The following is a 16,076-nucleotide window of genomic DNA, read 5'->3' as shown; positions in this document are numbered from 1 at the left end:
TTTGGTATTTTGTCATTTTTTTGTGAGCGTATTTTGTCATATTTTATATTATATGTATTTGGCACTTTTTTTATTTTTTATTGGTAATAAATTTTTCAAAATTCCATAATGGTATTTTCACCATTATTTGATATAGGTCCATGGAACGTTGACGCTAAGATTTTTCAAATTAAACATGAATTTTTCAACTATATTTTTTTTATTTTTTCATTGGTAATTAATTCTTTTTAAAAAACCACGATGATTTTTACACCATTATTTTCTCCACATTTGCGTTCCCTTATCCTAATTAATAATTTTGACCCAATAAATTACAATCGTTGATTGATGAAAATTAATAGTTAAGGTTTAAAATAAAACAAGATTATATCCTTTAAAAGGACAAATATTTTTCTCTAAATGTAATTAAGATTACCCCGAATGCATAGTTACTAGTTAGTTGTTTTTGAGCTTTTCTTTGATTTTTTTTAAAAAAATAAATGTAATTAAATCAGTTATTTTTTCTAAATTTTAATAGTTTAATGAATTAAGTCCTGAATATCAAATGAGTACTCAAGAAATGCCCACCTGCCCCAATGCCATTCGTAAAGTATTTGAGGTTTCAAAAGTCATTTAATTTTAGGTTTTAATGTTTCTATAGTAAATATATATATGTTATTTACATTTACTCTCAAAATGACGTTGTTTTAAGTTAAAAGATTACAAAATTATAATGAGAAAGACTATTATAACTCTGAAATAAATTATAATTAAAAAAATACCATAAATTTTGTTCCAAAACGATATTATTTTGAGTAGATAACTTATCTAATTGATAGCAAAAAAAGCAAACGCTTAATTTTATCTGTAAAACTCTAATAAACATGCATTTTTATTTACACAAGGCCACTGAGACCTAAACTGGCTCGTAAAATTGGACCAACCCGAACAATTTGGGCTGGACTTGTCTTAAAGAAATTGGGTTGGGACCTATTCCAACGTTCCCTTTTTGGCTCGAGACCACAATAAACTTAGGGGCGTTTGGTATGCGGGAGGAATCCTGATAAACTAAATTTTTCTAAATTTTGAATTTACAGATATTATTATAAATTGAATGTAAAAATTATATTTTTGAAAATTGAGATTCCCGACTAAAAAAAAATTTCTCCTCTACCAAACGCCCCCTAGGAAAAATGTTTATCCTTTTACATCATACAACTTATATCATTTCACTCTCACAAAGAGGTGAGACTCACACCTTTATTTTTTTGTCATCTCTCTCTTCTCCTTTATCTATCTCTTTCTCTCTTTTAAAATGGCACAATTTACATCCTTTAACATGACAACACTTTTCCCATAAACTTATTCCTTAAGTTGCCAGGCCACGCAGTTATTCAAAATATTATATTACTAAAGTTTACAGTAAGGAAAACATTTTTAATGAAAAAATATTAAATTACTTGTAATAAATATTAATTTTATTTTTATTTTCGAATTCATTATTAACAGAAATTAAAGCCGTGACCCTTTTTTAAAAAACTTTCTGGTCAATTAAAACCGTGTCTTAATTCGGTGATATAAATAATCTACAGGTTTGAAGAAGAAGGCCCAATAACTTTATAGAGACCCATCAATAGCTGGCTACGTCGAATTTGTTCAATGTATCAGGTGCTTTTAAATGTGTTGCACCATTATACTACTACAACATTATATTTGTTTTCAATCAAACCCAAGATGGTAACTCTACACCATATTCCCTAAGGCATTTCATGGGTTGATTGCCATATTTTATCATGGTGATAATAGATGATTTAGCTATTTGCCCTGTAAATGTACATAATTATATTCATAGATGTGGATGTATAACCCCCTAATGCAAAAACTATATCCAGATACAGAACTATTCCAAGGCTAATAATTATCATCTAAGAGAATTAACCAAAATTAAATAGATCCCAAGCTATAAAGCATAAGCATCAATTTGAAGTGAATGGTTTCATGAATGAAAAGTAAGTGAAAACTGAAGAAACAGAAAACTGGTTACCACCTTATGTGTCCTAAATGACATTGAAGGAGAGCTAGATGCAACTTAGCAGGGAAATAAAATAGATGGAGACAGAATATTTCAGATGAAGATGATATCACAAGGACCTAACAACCACTATGGGATAACATACTCTATACAATCTAATTACAATGCAGCACCTATTGTTATAAAACACACAAGCACATTTTGCACACTTGCACATTGTGTTACCTCATTAGAACTTGTTATTCTGTGAACTTCATCTTCAGGCATGGAATTTGATTACGGTAAACAGCAACAAAGCTGCACATTTCGAGAGCTGAAGTTGGTTGCCTTAATTGCTCTATGTCTCATTCTAATCTCTCCTGCTGGTAAATGACTTGTTGCCTATATGCAAAACGTGGCATACTAGTTGTGAGAATATAATTTAGTTTCTCATGGTTTATTTCATTCTTATTTATCTTGTTCTTGTAGAGGCATTTGATCCACTGGATCCAACTGGGAATGTGACAATAAGATGGGATATCATGTCCTGGACATCAGATGGTTATTTGGTAACTTCTAAATTCTCATCATTCTATTCTAATTTTGTATGGATTCTTAATTTTATATCTCAAGGAAAAGTAAATATCCATTTAATGATATGTAGTTATGAATATCAAAGGGTCTCTAGAAAACAGAAATTTATGTCCTTATGTGATATGCAAAGAACTAAACTAGCTCAAAGATTGCTCTCAAGTTATCCTCAAACTGATAAATATGTTATTATAATATTGAACTTTGGCAGGCCACTGTGACATTGTTTAACTTTCAACTTTACCGGAATATTATGAACCCTGGTTGGACTCTAGGATGGACATGGGCAAAAAAGGAAATTATATGGGCCATGATGGGAGCTCAAGCTACAGAACAAGGAAACTGTGCCAAGTTCAAGTTGAAGATTCCTCATAGCTGCAAGAGGAACCCTGAAGTGGTTGACTTGTTACCTGGAGCTTCTTACAACATGCAGTTTAACAATTGCTGTAGAGGGGGTGTTCTAACATCTTGGGGGCAGGATCCTAATGGTGCAGTTTCAGCATTTCAAATAGGTGTGGGGCTCTCTGGCACCTCTAATAAGACAGTGAAACTGCCCAAGAACTTCAAATTGCTAGGACCAGGACCAGGATATTCATGTGGCCCTGCAAAGATGGTTCCTTCCACTGTCATCCCTACAGATGATCATAGGAGAAAAACTCAAGCTTTGAGTATGCTTATTAATTCCCTTCATTCCTTGTATGGTAATAGTGTAAATAGTTATGGTTACATATTCATTGTCACTATTTAATTTTCTATTTTATGGTTTTTTCTATGCAGTGTCCTGGAATGTGACATGTACTTATTCACAGTTCCTTGCCTTTAAGAACCCAAGCTGTTGTGTTTCTTTGTCATCTTTCTACAGTGACCAAGTCACAGCTTGCCCAACTTGTGCTTGTGGTTGTCAGAACAATGATACCTGTGTCACGTAAGCCACCCTTCTAGTTTCACATTATAGTCTTCATTACTCCATGTAATTGGTGGGTTTATGAAGCCGTTTATGTGTGCTACATTGAATATGAAATGCTAATTGTTAACCCTAAAGGTGGCACAACTGGTAAGCTGAGATATGCCCAAGGAGCAGAATGCTGGTGTTAGAAGGTCTCTAGTGTGATTCATAGGTAAAGCAACTTAAGGGGCTAGTAGAAAAAACTTTTTCGTGTTCTGCGCTACAAATGGAATTAGTATCATCCAAACAAGTGAGGACACCTCACCAAAAAAAAAATGCTAATTGTTAAAATTATAAGAGTTTAGGTATATAGATGGAGAATAAGAAAAAAGACACGATAATTTACTATATTAATGTGATACAAAGTGATTGAAGCGATTAGAAATAATGCAAAAGACAAAATATAAAATCCCCTTTATACTAAATAGAAGACTTAAATTAAAGAAACAAATCATGAAATATAAATAAATAGAAAACCTAAGAGATCCTTTTTTTTTTTTTTGAGATATTCCAATCGGTTCATCACTTTACGACTAGTCTAATTCGAGGCGGGTCCGGAATTAAGGTTTTAAATTCCTCTCAAAAAACAACGATACCGAGGAGAAGATCAAACATTCACCTCCTCGTAATCAGTGACACCAACTGAGCTACAAGTATTTGGTCCTAAGAGATCCTTTAAATACTCAAAACTATTTCAAGATATAATATTGTGAGATTTTCTAGATTTTCTAACCCTGATTTTGATATCTCATTATGAATGCGCAGGAGCGACTCAAAGATCCTGCAAGATTATGTAAAAAACACTACGAAGACACATGATATCACACCAAAACCATTGTTACAATGTACACACCATTTGTGCCATGTCCGGGTGCATTGGCATGTGAAAGACAACTATAAGGATTATTGGCGTGTGAAGATTGCAATCATCAACTTCAACTATCGAATGAATTACACACAATGGACACTTGTAGTACAACATCCCAATCTCAATAATGTCACCCAAGTCTATAGCTTTGAATACATTCCACTTCTTCCCTATGAATCCATAAGTGAGTTCTTTGAAATGGACACACAATATTTTGAGTCTTTTTGGGGTATTAGAGCTCCATGAAGAGGTTTCTTAACAATGTGCATACTGAATTTTGTTTGCAGATGACACAGGCATGTTCTATGGTTTGAAATATTACAATGATCTATTGATGGAAGCTGGGCCTAAAGGGAATGTCCAATCTGAGGTGCTTATGAAGAAGGACAAGAACACATTTACTCTCAAGCGAGGATGGGCTTTTCCTAGGAGGGTTTACTTCAATGGTGATGAATGTATGCTGCCACCCCCTGATTCATACCCTTTCTTGCCAAACTCTGCACGTAGATTACCAACAAGTATTATATTGATGGCAGCCCATGTGATTTTCACATCATTTTTTCATTTGATTGTGACTCTTTTGTGAGGTATAAGTGCGGCTACTTAATTATATATATGAAGATTACAATGTAGAGTGATGATTTAGCTGGGAGATAAGCAAGAAGGAATTTCTTGTAAACACTATAAAGAAAAAAAATATATATCTATGATATATGTAAGTTGGCATTTCCTTCTATTTTATTCGAGTTTATTGACCGCCAATAACATAGGGCGAACCGAAGCAGTGATAAAATTGTTCATTTATGACTGAAAGGTTATGGGTTCAAATATAAGAAATAGCCCCTTTGCAATTATTTGCAAGGATAAAACTGCGTATAAAGATTGACCTCACTCCAAATTCGCTAATCAGTTTAATTGAGAAGTGGTTTGCTTTTTTTATGGGAAGTACTACTCTTATTTTACATGAGATAGTTATCTCATTTTTTCTCACTTCGAAAATCGCACCCCTTCTTTTTTCTTTTTCTTTTTTGCTTTTTAATAGTAGGCTCCACTTGAATTCTCTCTATAACATGAGAGAACTACTCTCGTGTAACATGAGACTAATATTCTCCTTTTTTTTATTGACTGCCTATCTAACTAGTTTGTGATAAATGTGAGGTTGATATAAGTTGTCATGTATCTTGATTATGAATATATATACCCAAGTCATCACTGCAAAGTTTATCTTTCTAGATTAATTTTTCTTTTTATATTCATACAATATTTTTCATAGTGCTTTTACATATACGATAGAGCCATCTGCTTGGGTTTTGGGGTAGACAAAATGGCAAAATGAGTATAAATGGTTAACAAATGACTCCAGGAGTGAAAGAAGTGCTACCTAGATTTTATTTTTATTTTTTTTTGAATTCTTCATCTCAACACTAAGAAATAAATTGGATATATTCTATAATTGAAAAAATAATCATCCAAGCAATTAACTTAATACAATACAAAAGCTAAAAATCAATCCCCAACGCAAATAGCTGGACAGAATTCTTGTGGCAAGCTAGCATTTATGCACCTGTATCAATCTTTATTGCATCAGTTGCAACTCCTATCCATTCTTGACAATGGGGTAGACATCATCTTCAACAGTCTGGTACAATACTCCAAAAGAGTAGATAGCATCTTTACTCTCCACATAGATAATTCTCTAATATTAATTCAATAAGATTAACAAAGAAGCTAAAGTGGCTATGACTGTACTAAGTAAAGAGAAAACTAGTTTTGAACTTGCATTTGGCAGCCAAGGGTAGGCATCAGGAGGAGGCATAACACACATATCCCCATTGAAATAAACCCTTCTTGGGAAAGCCCATCCTTTATCAAAAGTGAAGGTTGATTTGTCCTTTTTAAATAAGAGTTCTGACTGCACATTACCAAGGGATCCAGCTGAAGAAAGAAAATCATTGTAGAATTTGACTCCCCATAACATACCTGTATCATCTGCAAAAGCATATCCCAAAACAATTAGATAAGAATTGGAAAATTTTCTTCACGAGATCATATAGGAATATGATTATGAAAGGTGGAACTTACTTAATCCCTCATAGGGTGTCAGTGACTTGTAATAAAAGCTGAAAATCTCGGTAAGATTATCAAAATTGGGGTGCTGGACAACAAGATTCCATTGTGTGTAGTTCATTCTGTAATTGAAATTTGTGATTGTGATCTTGATCCTCCAGTACTCTTTATAATTGAGCTTCACATGCCAATGCACTCGAATAGGACACATATGGCTAGTACACTGGACTAGAGGTGTATTTATAGCCTTGCCTGACGATGAAACAACTGAAGCTAAATGTGGGGAATCTGGACTGTAAGACAAATACAGAAAAATGATTCATAAGAATGGGGAAAATGAAGACAAAAGTTACTATGAAACTTACTTTGAAGAACTACAAGAACAAAAGAAACACAGTTTTACATATCTATAAGAAGATAAATTGGAGACTTACTTTACACAACTGTTGGGTTCTGTTTTGTTTTGGCAGCCACAGGTGCAGGTTGGGCAGTTTACTATTGTCTCATTGTAGAAGGAAGAGAGGGAAACACAACAACTTGGTGACTTTTGAGCCAGGAATTGAGAATAAGTGCAGGTAATATTCCAGGTCACTGCCACAAAATATGCAGGTTAAGTTAAACAGAATCTAAAATTTGGTTTTCATACTCAAAACTATTCTGAACAATGTACAAAGCATAAATAATTCTTCACAGTACATCACTAATAATTATTTGGTTGGTGAAAATTTAAATCCATCTCATCAACAAAGGAAATGCTGCTGTCAAGAAAAATTGGAAATGAAACATGAAAGTGAAAAACATGGGAATGAGTGAACTACCACAATTATAAAAATAACCAAAATTCAAAGGAGCTTCAATTTTGTAAGACATCTAAATTCATTTAATGCAGGCTAATATGTACATATCTTAGAAGAAAGTTTAGGAAAGACAAATAATAAGGTCAAACCCCTGGGCACAAGGCTCCCTGACTTGCAATGGTAGAGGTAAAGGTTGATTAGATGCAACCTTACCCTTGCATTTTTATAACCCCATGACTTTCTGGTTACAAGCAGTGAGACAAATGAATATGTAAAAAATTTTAAAATCAATGCATTTAGCAACTAACTTACTCAAGGCTTGGGTGGTTCTCCTCTTGTCAGTGGTAATAAATTTAGTTGGTCTCACAATTTTTGCAGGGCCACAAGTATAACCAGGTCCTGGTGCTTTGAGTGTGAAATTTTTTGGCAGTTTGACAGTTTTGTTAGTTGTTCCAGCAGAACCAACACTAATCTGAAAAGAACTTACTGCAGTGCTTGGATCCTGAGCCCATGAATTTAAGACTCCCCCTTTGCAACAATTTGCAATTTGCTGATTGTAAGGAGTTCCTGGCAGTAAATCCACTACTGTTGGGTCCTTCTTACAACAATGTGGGATTCCTGCTTTGAACTTTGAGCAATCTCCTTGTTCTGTGGTTTGTGCTCCCATCATGTTCCAAATCACTTCCTTTTTAGCCCATGTCCACTGTAATGACCATCCAGGAGCCTGAATATGGCGATACTGTTGAAAGTTGAACATTGTAACAACAGCCTGCTCAACCCAACCAAGAAGGTTCATTATGTTTAAGCAACATGAGTAGATAAAAGCCACATTTCATTTGAATTTCAATTTAAAGGAAATTGAAAAAACGGCGTTGATACTTTGACATATGTAACTATTCATTGTTTTAGTCTATGTAATGGCAACTTACAATATGCTAAAAAGCATATAACCAATTAACCATATTAAGACAACCTTCTTCTAAGTCCTGCTCAAACAAGGTATGTACAACTGAGAAGATCCATCAAGCTAAAAAGAAGTTTTGTCTTATATAGTTCTTACTGATTCCATGAAATTTTCCAGGGCACAATACAGTCAATACTTAACGCTTTTCCTAGCACTATCACATTAAGAAAGTTTTGATGACTTACAACATAGCCATCTGGGGTCCAGCTAATGACATCCCATTTCATTGTTATATTGCCAGTTGGATCAAGCGCATCATAGGCTTCTGTAAATTAACAAGCAGGAAAATGTAATGAATTTTAAATTCTCAGTCTTTAAAGCAAAAATTTGAACAAAACAGAAACAGTAATATATCACTCAGTTGTTTCTCAAGTGATGATTAGCAGATCGAAAAAAAAAACTAAGTATCCACGAGTAACATTAAGGAGCCTACACTTTTTTCATTTTTCCCTCTTCATTTTAAAGATGTTAAAGAGAGATCTTTATCATGACATCCATATAATCACTAAAAATGTTAACTTATCTAAATTAGTTATGATATCCACAATGGATGTAACTGTATCTATAATTCTACAAAGACAATTGGTAGACACCAATATGCTACAAGTATAAGAGATTGTAGGAAACAGTAACAATCTATCCATCCATTCAAATCTGGAAAATGCAATTGCCCTTCAACCTCCTTCATCATAGTTCTACTAAAAGAGCCAGACTTGTTGAGAAAATAAAAAATGGGAACTCACTAATTCAGGGAAGTAGTAGAAGTAGAACCCAGAAAGCATAGTTAGAAAGTACTTTCAAGAACAAAATTTGAGTTCCATGAACAACAAGAAACAAATGAGAGCCAACAACATCCAATACCTGTAGAAGTGAATGTGGAGCAAGAGAGTAGTAAAAGGAGTAAAACTACAAAGCCACCACGAGGGACAACAGATACAACGTTAGAGAACCATATACACTCCATTTTTTCGGTGCAGGTTTTCTTTGACAATGTAACTCAACTTCAAGATCTGCACCAAAAAGGAAGAGAGAGCAAACAAAGGTATATAGACCTCTCAGCTCTTTATTCCCATAACAAAGCAAATAGTTTTGGTTTTGAGTTAAACAGAGACTCTAATGAAACTCCATGAATCACTCACTGTCTTTATTATGTAATTGTAAACAAACTACTGTTGGGAAGATCTGACGCAGACATTCTGAACCAAATATCAATAATACCCTTGTCTGTGACATTGTTAAAGTTTTCAAACCAAATATCAATATTGAATACAAAGCATTTCGTATCATATTAACGAAATTTAAGCGGTTATAGAAAATAACAATTGATTCTGTTTTATGGGTACGTAGATATTATTTTTTGTTTTGATTGGAGAGCTTTGTTGTTATCTTGATACATTTGTCTTAAATTGAATTAGTCGAATAATCAATCAATCAATAAATAATTTTTTTGTCTTCTTCTTAATCAAATAATCAATGAATTAAAAAGTAAATCAAAAAAGATTATATTTTATTTAATCACACCACGTTAGAAATAAGTCATTTTGATTTTACGTTATTGTAGATATTCGGATACACTTTATTACTTTGAGGTTTTCAAATGCCAGCTAGTTATATCTAATTGACTGTCAAGACATAAAACAGTTATCATGGTGGTGTACCAACTAAATTTGGAAACTTTCATTCAAATTATTCTATGTAGGGATAGTATGGGAAAAATAAATGACACCGACAGAGAAGGAGCATGTGAAAGAAAGACAGCTAACTGCGTGGGGCCAAACTAAACCCCAAAAATTGAAAAGCTCTCCTTCTGTGTCTGTCGGTGCTCTCTGGGTAAGATGTTTGCTACACAGAATATATTAGATATTTGTATTACATATTCTCACTGTAGATCCCATCCCTCACACTGTCAGAAAAATAATTATTATAAATAAGTTGTTTTATGTTAAAAAATAATAACTTTTTAAGGAAATTTAAAAAATAATTATTTTTTTATATTACACGGTTACTAAATATCTACTTAATTATAAATTTGTTTTGTGAACACTATTTGATGATTCTCTCCCATGTTAAGCAATAATGCAATATCACTGGAGCATGTAGCACATTATAATGAAGATTTTTCATCAATTAGCTTCTTCTTTTTTTTGACTTTTAATACCATTGTTTAAATTGTTACAAATACATTAATTTGTTTATTTTTGTCTAGAGTGTCATATTCAAGCCCAACAACCCGTCATCTACTCATATTCAAGCCCCTGCGGCAAAGGTCTCAAGTAATCTTTGGATCGCAGATCTCTTGTTTATCATAGCATGCACATAATCTAGAAAGATTCGTATGATAAATTAATCACTGTGATAGGTGGGTAATTTGCCATGTCCCGTCCCGCTGTTAATCCGAATAAAAAATGAATTAAACTGCTCCGTAATCAAGGAGTAGTAGACTCGAAGAAGATATCAAGGATAGCTACATTAATGATAATTTTTTTTTAAAAATGGATTGGATATTAATAAATCACCATTACAAATATTCAGCATCCATAAGTCAATATTAGGATAACATATATTAAACTATGACCAAACACAAAGTTTATGAGTAAAGTAAAAGTTTATGTGTTAAAAAAAAATTCATTTTTTCTACGGTCAATATATCTATCTATATTGAACTCAAAACGATGTTGTTTTCAGGTATAAATCAAGGTACTTTTGTAATTATAATTTATTGGGAAAACTTCCTGAAAATTTAGTGAGAATCACTTACTCCCTCCCCAAAAATTTTAATCATTTACATCCCTACTTAAAATTTTTTTATCACTTACCCCCAACTTGATTTTCCATCCAAAGTTAAAGTTAAAATTAACGGAGTTAGTCTTTTTAAAAAATACCAAAATTACCCTTAAAAAAAATAACAGCACTGGATATTCTATACCATTTGCGAATTCTTCAATCAACGAGTTCTGCCATTTGTGAGAATTTGTGAATTCTTCAATCAGCGAGTTTTGCCATTTGCGAGAATTTGCGAGTTCTTGAATCATATATATATATATATGTAACATATTTGGTTGTATTTTTTTTTTGAACTATTGACTCATTTTTTGCAGGTTGCAATGGATGACTATGATGTATTTTTTTGTAGGTTGTTGTCCAGTTTTTTTTTTTTTTTAAGATTAATATGCTTGAAAGGAGATTTTTTTTAAGCTTGTTGTTTTTCCATATTTTTCGGAAACCCATTTTTTTTTGCTGTCCAAACATGTTATCTTATGGATAATAGTTAATGAAATTGGTCCTTTAATTGATTTTTTTGCTGTCCATTTTTTTTACTTGCTGAAAATATTTACACCTTTGGTCTTTAATTAATATATGGAAGCAGTAAAAATTGGTTCATCTTTGACAAACGAAAGGTGAAACATATAGTGGGGCTGAAAAAAAATTACAAGATAACAAAAAGGTGTCAAGGGGTTAATTCCTTTTTTTAAGGGTAGTTTTGGTATTTTATTAAAAGACTAACTTCGTTAACTTTAACTTTGGATGGAAAATCAAGTTAGGGGGGTAAGTGATAAAAAAGTTTTAAGTAAGGGTGTAAATGATTAAAAATTTTGGGGAGGGGGGTAAGTGATTTTGACTAAATTTTCAGGGGTTTTTTTTGAAGTTTTCTCTAATTTATTTCAGGGTTATAATAATTTTTCTCATTATAATTTTTTAATCTTTCATTTCAAAATGATGTCATTTTGGGATTGAAAACTGTAGAAACATTAAGCCTAAAAAAATACGGTCATACGGGTCAACCCGTCCATGGCGGGGCAGGTTAAATGGGTTATAAAACATAACCCACCTAGGAAGGGTTGATCTACTCGCCGGGTCAAACCCGCTTTCAGATTCTAATATTTTATTAGGGGGATATTCATATTATCAAAAAATTTCACTACCAACTCACTACCTATTTCATTACCATTGGATCAACATTTTCTCTCTCTTCAGAAATTTTTCAGCATTCCCTCTCTCTGATCCAAGGGTGATTAGATAAGTAATAAGTTGATAGTGGAAAATTTTGGTGGTAAGAATATCTCCCTCATATTTTATATATATTCTTGTGTTTTGCCCAACTTAAGTATTGGAATGTCATTTGTTTTTTTTTTGCTAGAGTTTATCAAATTGTCTTTGTAAGTACATCATGTTGGGATTTTATCCATTGTGAAATCTATCATCCAAAAAGCCTATATCTGCATCACCAAATTAATAACATAAAGAAAATGAAGAAACACATATATATATATATATATATATATATGAAAAAAGTATTTCTACAGCCACTTTAGATAAGGTTATCTACAGCTATCCTTTTTTAACTAAGTATGACCGGTCATACTTAGTTATAACAATAAAGCTGTTCTTTTTTTCCCTTTCCTCAGACATTGTCGGCTGACGTGACGGAGAGAGAAAATACAATTTTAATGTATGACCGGTCATACTTAGTTAAAATAGGGTAGCTGTAGACAACATTATCTAAAGTGACTGCAGAAATTTTTTTCCATATATATATATATGGAAAAAATGTTTGTCCTTTTCAATGACACAACTTATGTCATTTCACTCTCACAAAGAGGTGGGACCCACACATTTTTTTTGTCCACTCTCCCTCCCCCTTTATTTATTTCTTTCTCTCACTTAAAATGACATAACTTTACATCCTTTAAAATGATACACACTTTTTTCTATATATATTACACGAAAATAGAAAATCATGTTGTAAACCATTTTTTAACTATGTACTCTTGGAAGTACATAATACATGCATGTGTGCGTATATAATTAAAAATGAATTACAGATCTTAATTATATCGTTTGATTCCTGAGTTAGTGTTCTCTCTAGGTGGGGGAACAGAGAGACATTTGTATGATTTGACATATCAAAGACCAAAATTCTATCATATTTTTATTTATTATTGTCTCATTAGGCTCCTTTTATACCTAATATTGTCCACTTATTTAACTCATACTCATTAGAAATTTTATTGGGCTCCTTAATTTGCCCAATAAATTAAATAACATGGTATAATTGATAATAAAATGTTGCCCACAATTACGTTAGGAAATATTTTTTTTAAAAAAAATCTCCCACTTAGGCTACATATGATCCTGAAATAATTATATCATATATTCCTTAATCACACAATTGTATGTTATTTATCCTTAAATTCTATTTTAGGTACAACTTGATCCATCTCCTACATCAATATAAGATCATGGCAGCTTTTGTCATTTTTAAACGTAATTAAACCTTCTATAGTCATAATATCAATATATTCAATTATGAGCTTAATTGCATAATTGACCTTAAATAATTATGGTAAGGTAAGAATAACTAATATAAAGGCTTAATAACGTTGAAAGTCGTTTTTCTGACGAAAAGTGCAGATACCGGTTCTGCCTCACGGTATAAGTGCGTACCGATGAAGTATTCTGAAAAATTATAATAAGTATGGGAATATTCCTAGAATAATATTTAGGACTAGTATGTCAAGTTTCAGGTCAAAATAATGAGAACTGGCGTCAGAACTGATACCAGCTACGTAAAAGCGCGTACCGGTAAAATGCTGCTAAAAATAAAATAAAAATATAAAAAATCTTAGAAAAATGGCTAAGTTTAGAACCCAAAGTTTGGGATTAAAATGATAAGCGTAGCTATTAGTGCTAATACAGTGTGCTTAAAACCTAAACAACTATAAATGCTTAATGGCACATGATCCTAGGTCATTTCTGGTGCCTCTTACATGAGTTGTTGGTGCTCAGCTGCTGCCACCTCCTTCCTTGGCCACCATTGCTTGCAAACCTCTCAAACTTCCACTTTTCTTGTTAATCGTCTTTATCTAAACACTTGACTTGATGTGGGTTAGCATTGTGAGGGAGAGAAGTGCCTCATTTCTGACTTTCAGCCACTGTCTTAGGAGGGTGTGGGTTGAGTTCCATGGCTTGAGTTGTAGAAGCCATTTTCTTGGTAGTTGGTACTCCAAGAAGCAATCTTCGTGAAGAAAGGAACGCCTTGAAGCTCATTTTCGTGTACCCTTGGAGTCAGCACCTTGGAGCTGACTTGAGAGCTCCAAGAGCACCCCTCTTGTTTTGTTTTGAGCCTTGGGTATGTTCTTGAACCTTTGATCATGAGTTTCCTTATTAAAAGAAGAGTCTTGGCATGTAAAATGAGTTGTATAGGTAACCAACATGAACATGAACCTAAATGTTTATAAAAATGCATGTTTGGACGTTAATATAGGTTAAAAGTTGAACCTTGGGAGTGATATCTCGCGAAATGCAGAAACTGTATTCTGTCGCGAAATATCCGGATATGGGGTTGGAGATATCCGGATTTGATATCCGGATATGGACCCGACATATATTCGGATATTTTGGGAATTTCGAGACAGTGACGATCTTGTTCGTACAGAACTATATTATGGGTTTGTGGACCCATGATTGGTTAAGTTGGACCTCTGTAATAATTAACTAAGTCAGAATCAATGAGATTGAGGATTTAAGACTTTGGGACAAGTCAAATGGCATGAAACGATAAAGAGAACGTTGTCATTATGTCATAAACTCTTAGATTATAAATACTGATATGGTTGCTGGTCTAAACAGATTGTGATTGTGTTGTTTGTGGACCTTGAGCTAGTGTGGGCTTTGGCTTAGATTGATCACTTAAGAGGTAAGCTTTCGTTTCCTCGGTTTTGCCATTATTGGTTCCACCATACCCCATGGAGGGATGGTTTATATGCATGATGTTATTTTATGAAATGTTGGTTTATTGAAATGCTATTGAGCTGTTAAGTGTAAATGTCTTATGATATGTATGTGTTGTTCCACCTCGATGGCAAGTCTGAGTATGTGACGTCATACAAAATGGTAATTTTGTGGGTGGAGTGCAAGTTGCGTCTTACACTGATTGTAGGTTGTAGACGTATGTAATTCCTGCATGTTCTCTGGCCAGTAGGATTTTGACACACATGACATGATTATATACTGCATTGCACTGATTTTGGAACTTATATTGTTAAACTGCTTTTTAACTTATATTGCACATGTAAGTAAGCTTGGGGTGGAGAGATCCTTGAGGACCCCTTGTCTTACTGAGATTTCTTTTTAGAGATCTCACCCCACGTTTGGGGCACATTTTCAGGTTCAAGTACCTCAGGGGCTGATATCTCGGGTGGCAGGAGGCCGGAGCTTAGTTGATTGATGTATGTTGTTATTACTGATTTGTCTGATTGCTGACTATGCTTTACCTTCATGATACTGTTATCTTTGTTGAGACATTGTTGGGCTTGTTGCCTTATTTGGTGAGCATGGGGATTGTCCATGCCACGTTGATTATGTTTTAATTAGTTAGATTTGTGATGTATAAACTATCAGGATTATGTCTGGTCTACGTGTTGTAGTTTCATGACTAGAAACACATTTATATATGAGGTATTTCAGTTAGTTGTTGCATTGCAAGTTACATACAAGCAATGTTTTGAAAAAGGATTTAATAATCAACTTGGTTAAATAATAATGACGTCGTAATTGAAAAGAAAAAGTTAGTTCCGCATTTTAATTAAGCAGCGCTTAATACGATGATATGATAACAAACCGGGTATACACGGGGTGTTACATTTTATGGTATCAGAGCACTTTCTAGGGGAAAAGCCTTTATGTAAATGTAATAACTTAGGATGCTTTGCTGTGTGTCTTTCTTGTGTGTTTCTCTTTTGGATTTTTCTATGATGATGCATGTGTGACCACATTGTGTGGGCCTGATCAACTCATTCTTTGTGTAACTTGTGCAAAGTCATGGTAATACCTAGGAGGAACCGGGAGACTAA

General features: G+C 33.4%; 2 protein-coding genes across 2 annotated transcripts; one reads left to right on the top strand and one right to left on the bottom strand.

Moving 5' to 3' along the window:
- The first annotated feature begins 2,276 nt into the window (after positions 1 to 2,276).
- Positions 2,277 to 4,981, top strand: LOC133301451 (COBRA-like protein 4). Its single transcript, XM_061501077.1, has 6 exons — positions 2,277 to 2,376; positions 2,480 to 2,559; positions 2,793 to 3,249; positions 3,359 to 3,506; positions 4,293 to 4,579; positions 4,683 to 4,981. Exons 1-6 carry the CDS (start codon positions 2,277 to 2,279, stop codon positions 4,979 to 4,981), a joined length of 1,371 nt encoding a protein of 456 aa, XP_061357061.1.
- Positions 4,982 to 6,084: 1,103 nt separating this feature from the next.
- LOC133301450 (protein COBRA-like) lies at positions 6,085 to 9,187 on the bottom strand. The gene is made up of 6 exons (XM_061501076.1): positions 9,085 to 9,187; positions 8,409 to 8,488; positions 7,572 to 8,028; positions 6,897 to 7,053; positions 6,478 to 6,755; positions 6,085 to 6,384 (listed from the first exon to the last, which is right to left on the bottom strand). Exons 1-6 carry the CDS (start codon positions 9,185 to 9,187, stop codon positions 6,098 to 6,100), a joined length of 1,362 nt encoding a protein of 453 aa, XP_061357060.1. The 3' UTR covers positions 6,085 to 6,097.
- Between the last annotated feature and the right edge of the window lie 6,889 nt (positions 9,188 to 16,076).

This window comes from Gastrolobium bilobum, unplaced genomic scaffold (assembly GCF_033153095.1).
Source record: "Gastrolobium bilobum isolate Gb01-03AN ecotype WA unplaced genomic scaffold, APGP_CSIRO_Gbil_v1 utg39360, whole genome shotgun sequence".
Lineage (NCBI taxonomy): Eukaryota > Viridiplantae > Streptophyta > Magnoliopsida > Fabales > Fabaceae > Gastrolobium > Gastrolobium bilobum.
The sequence above is the reverse complement of the archived record's forward strand: the minus strand, read 5'-3'. Positions and strand labels throughout refer to the sequence as shown.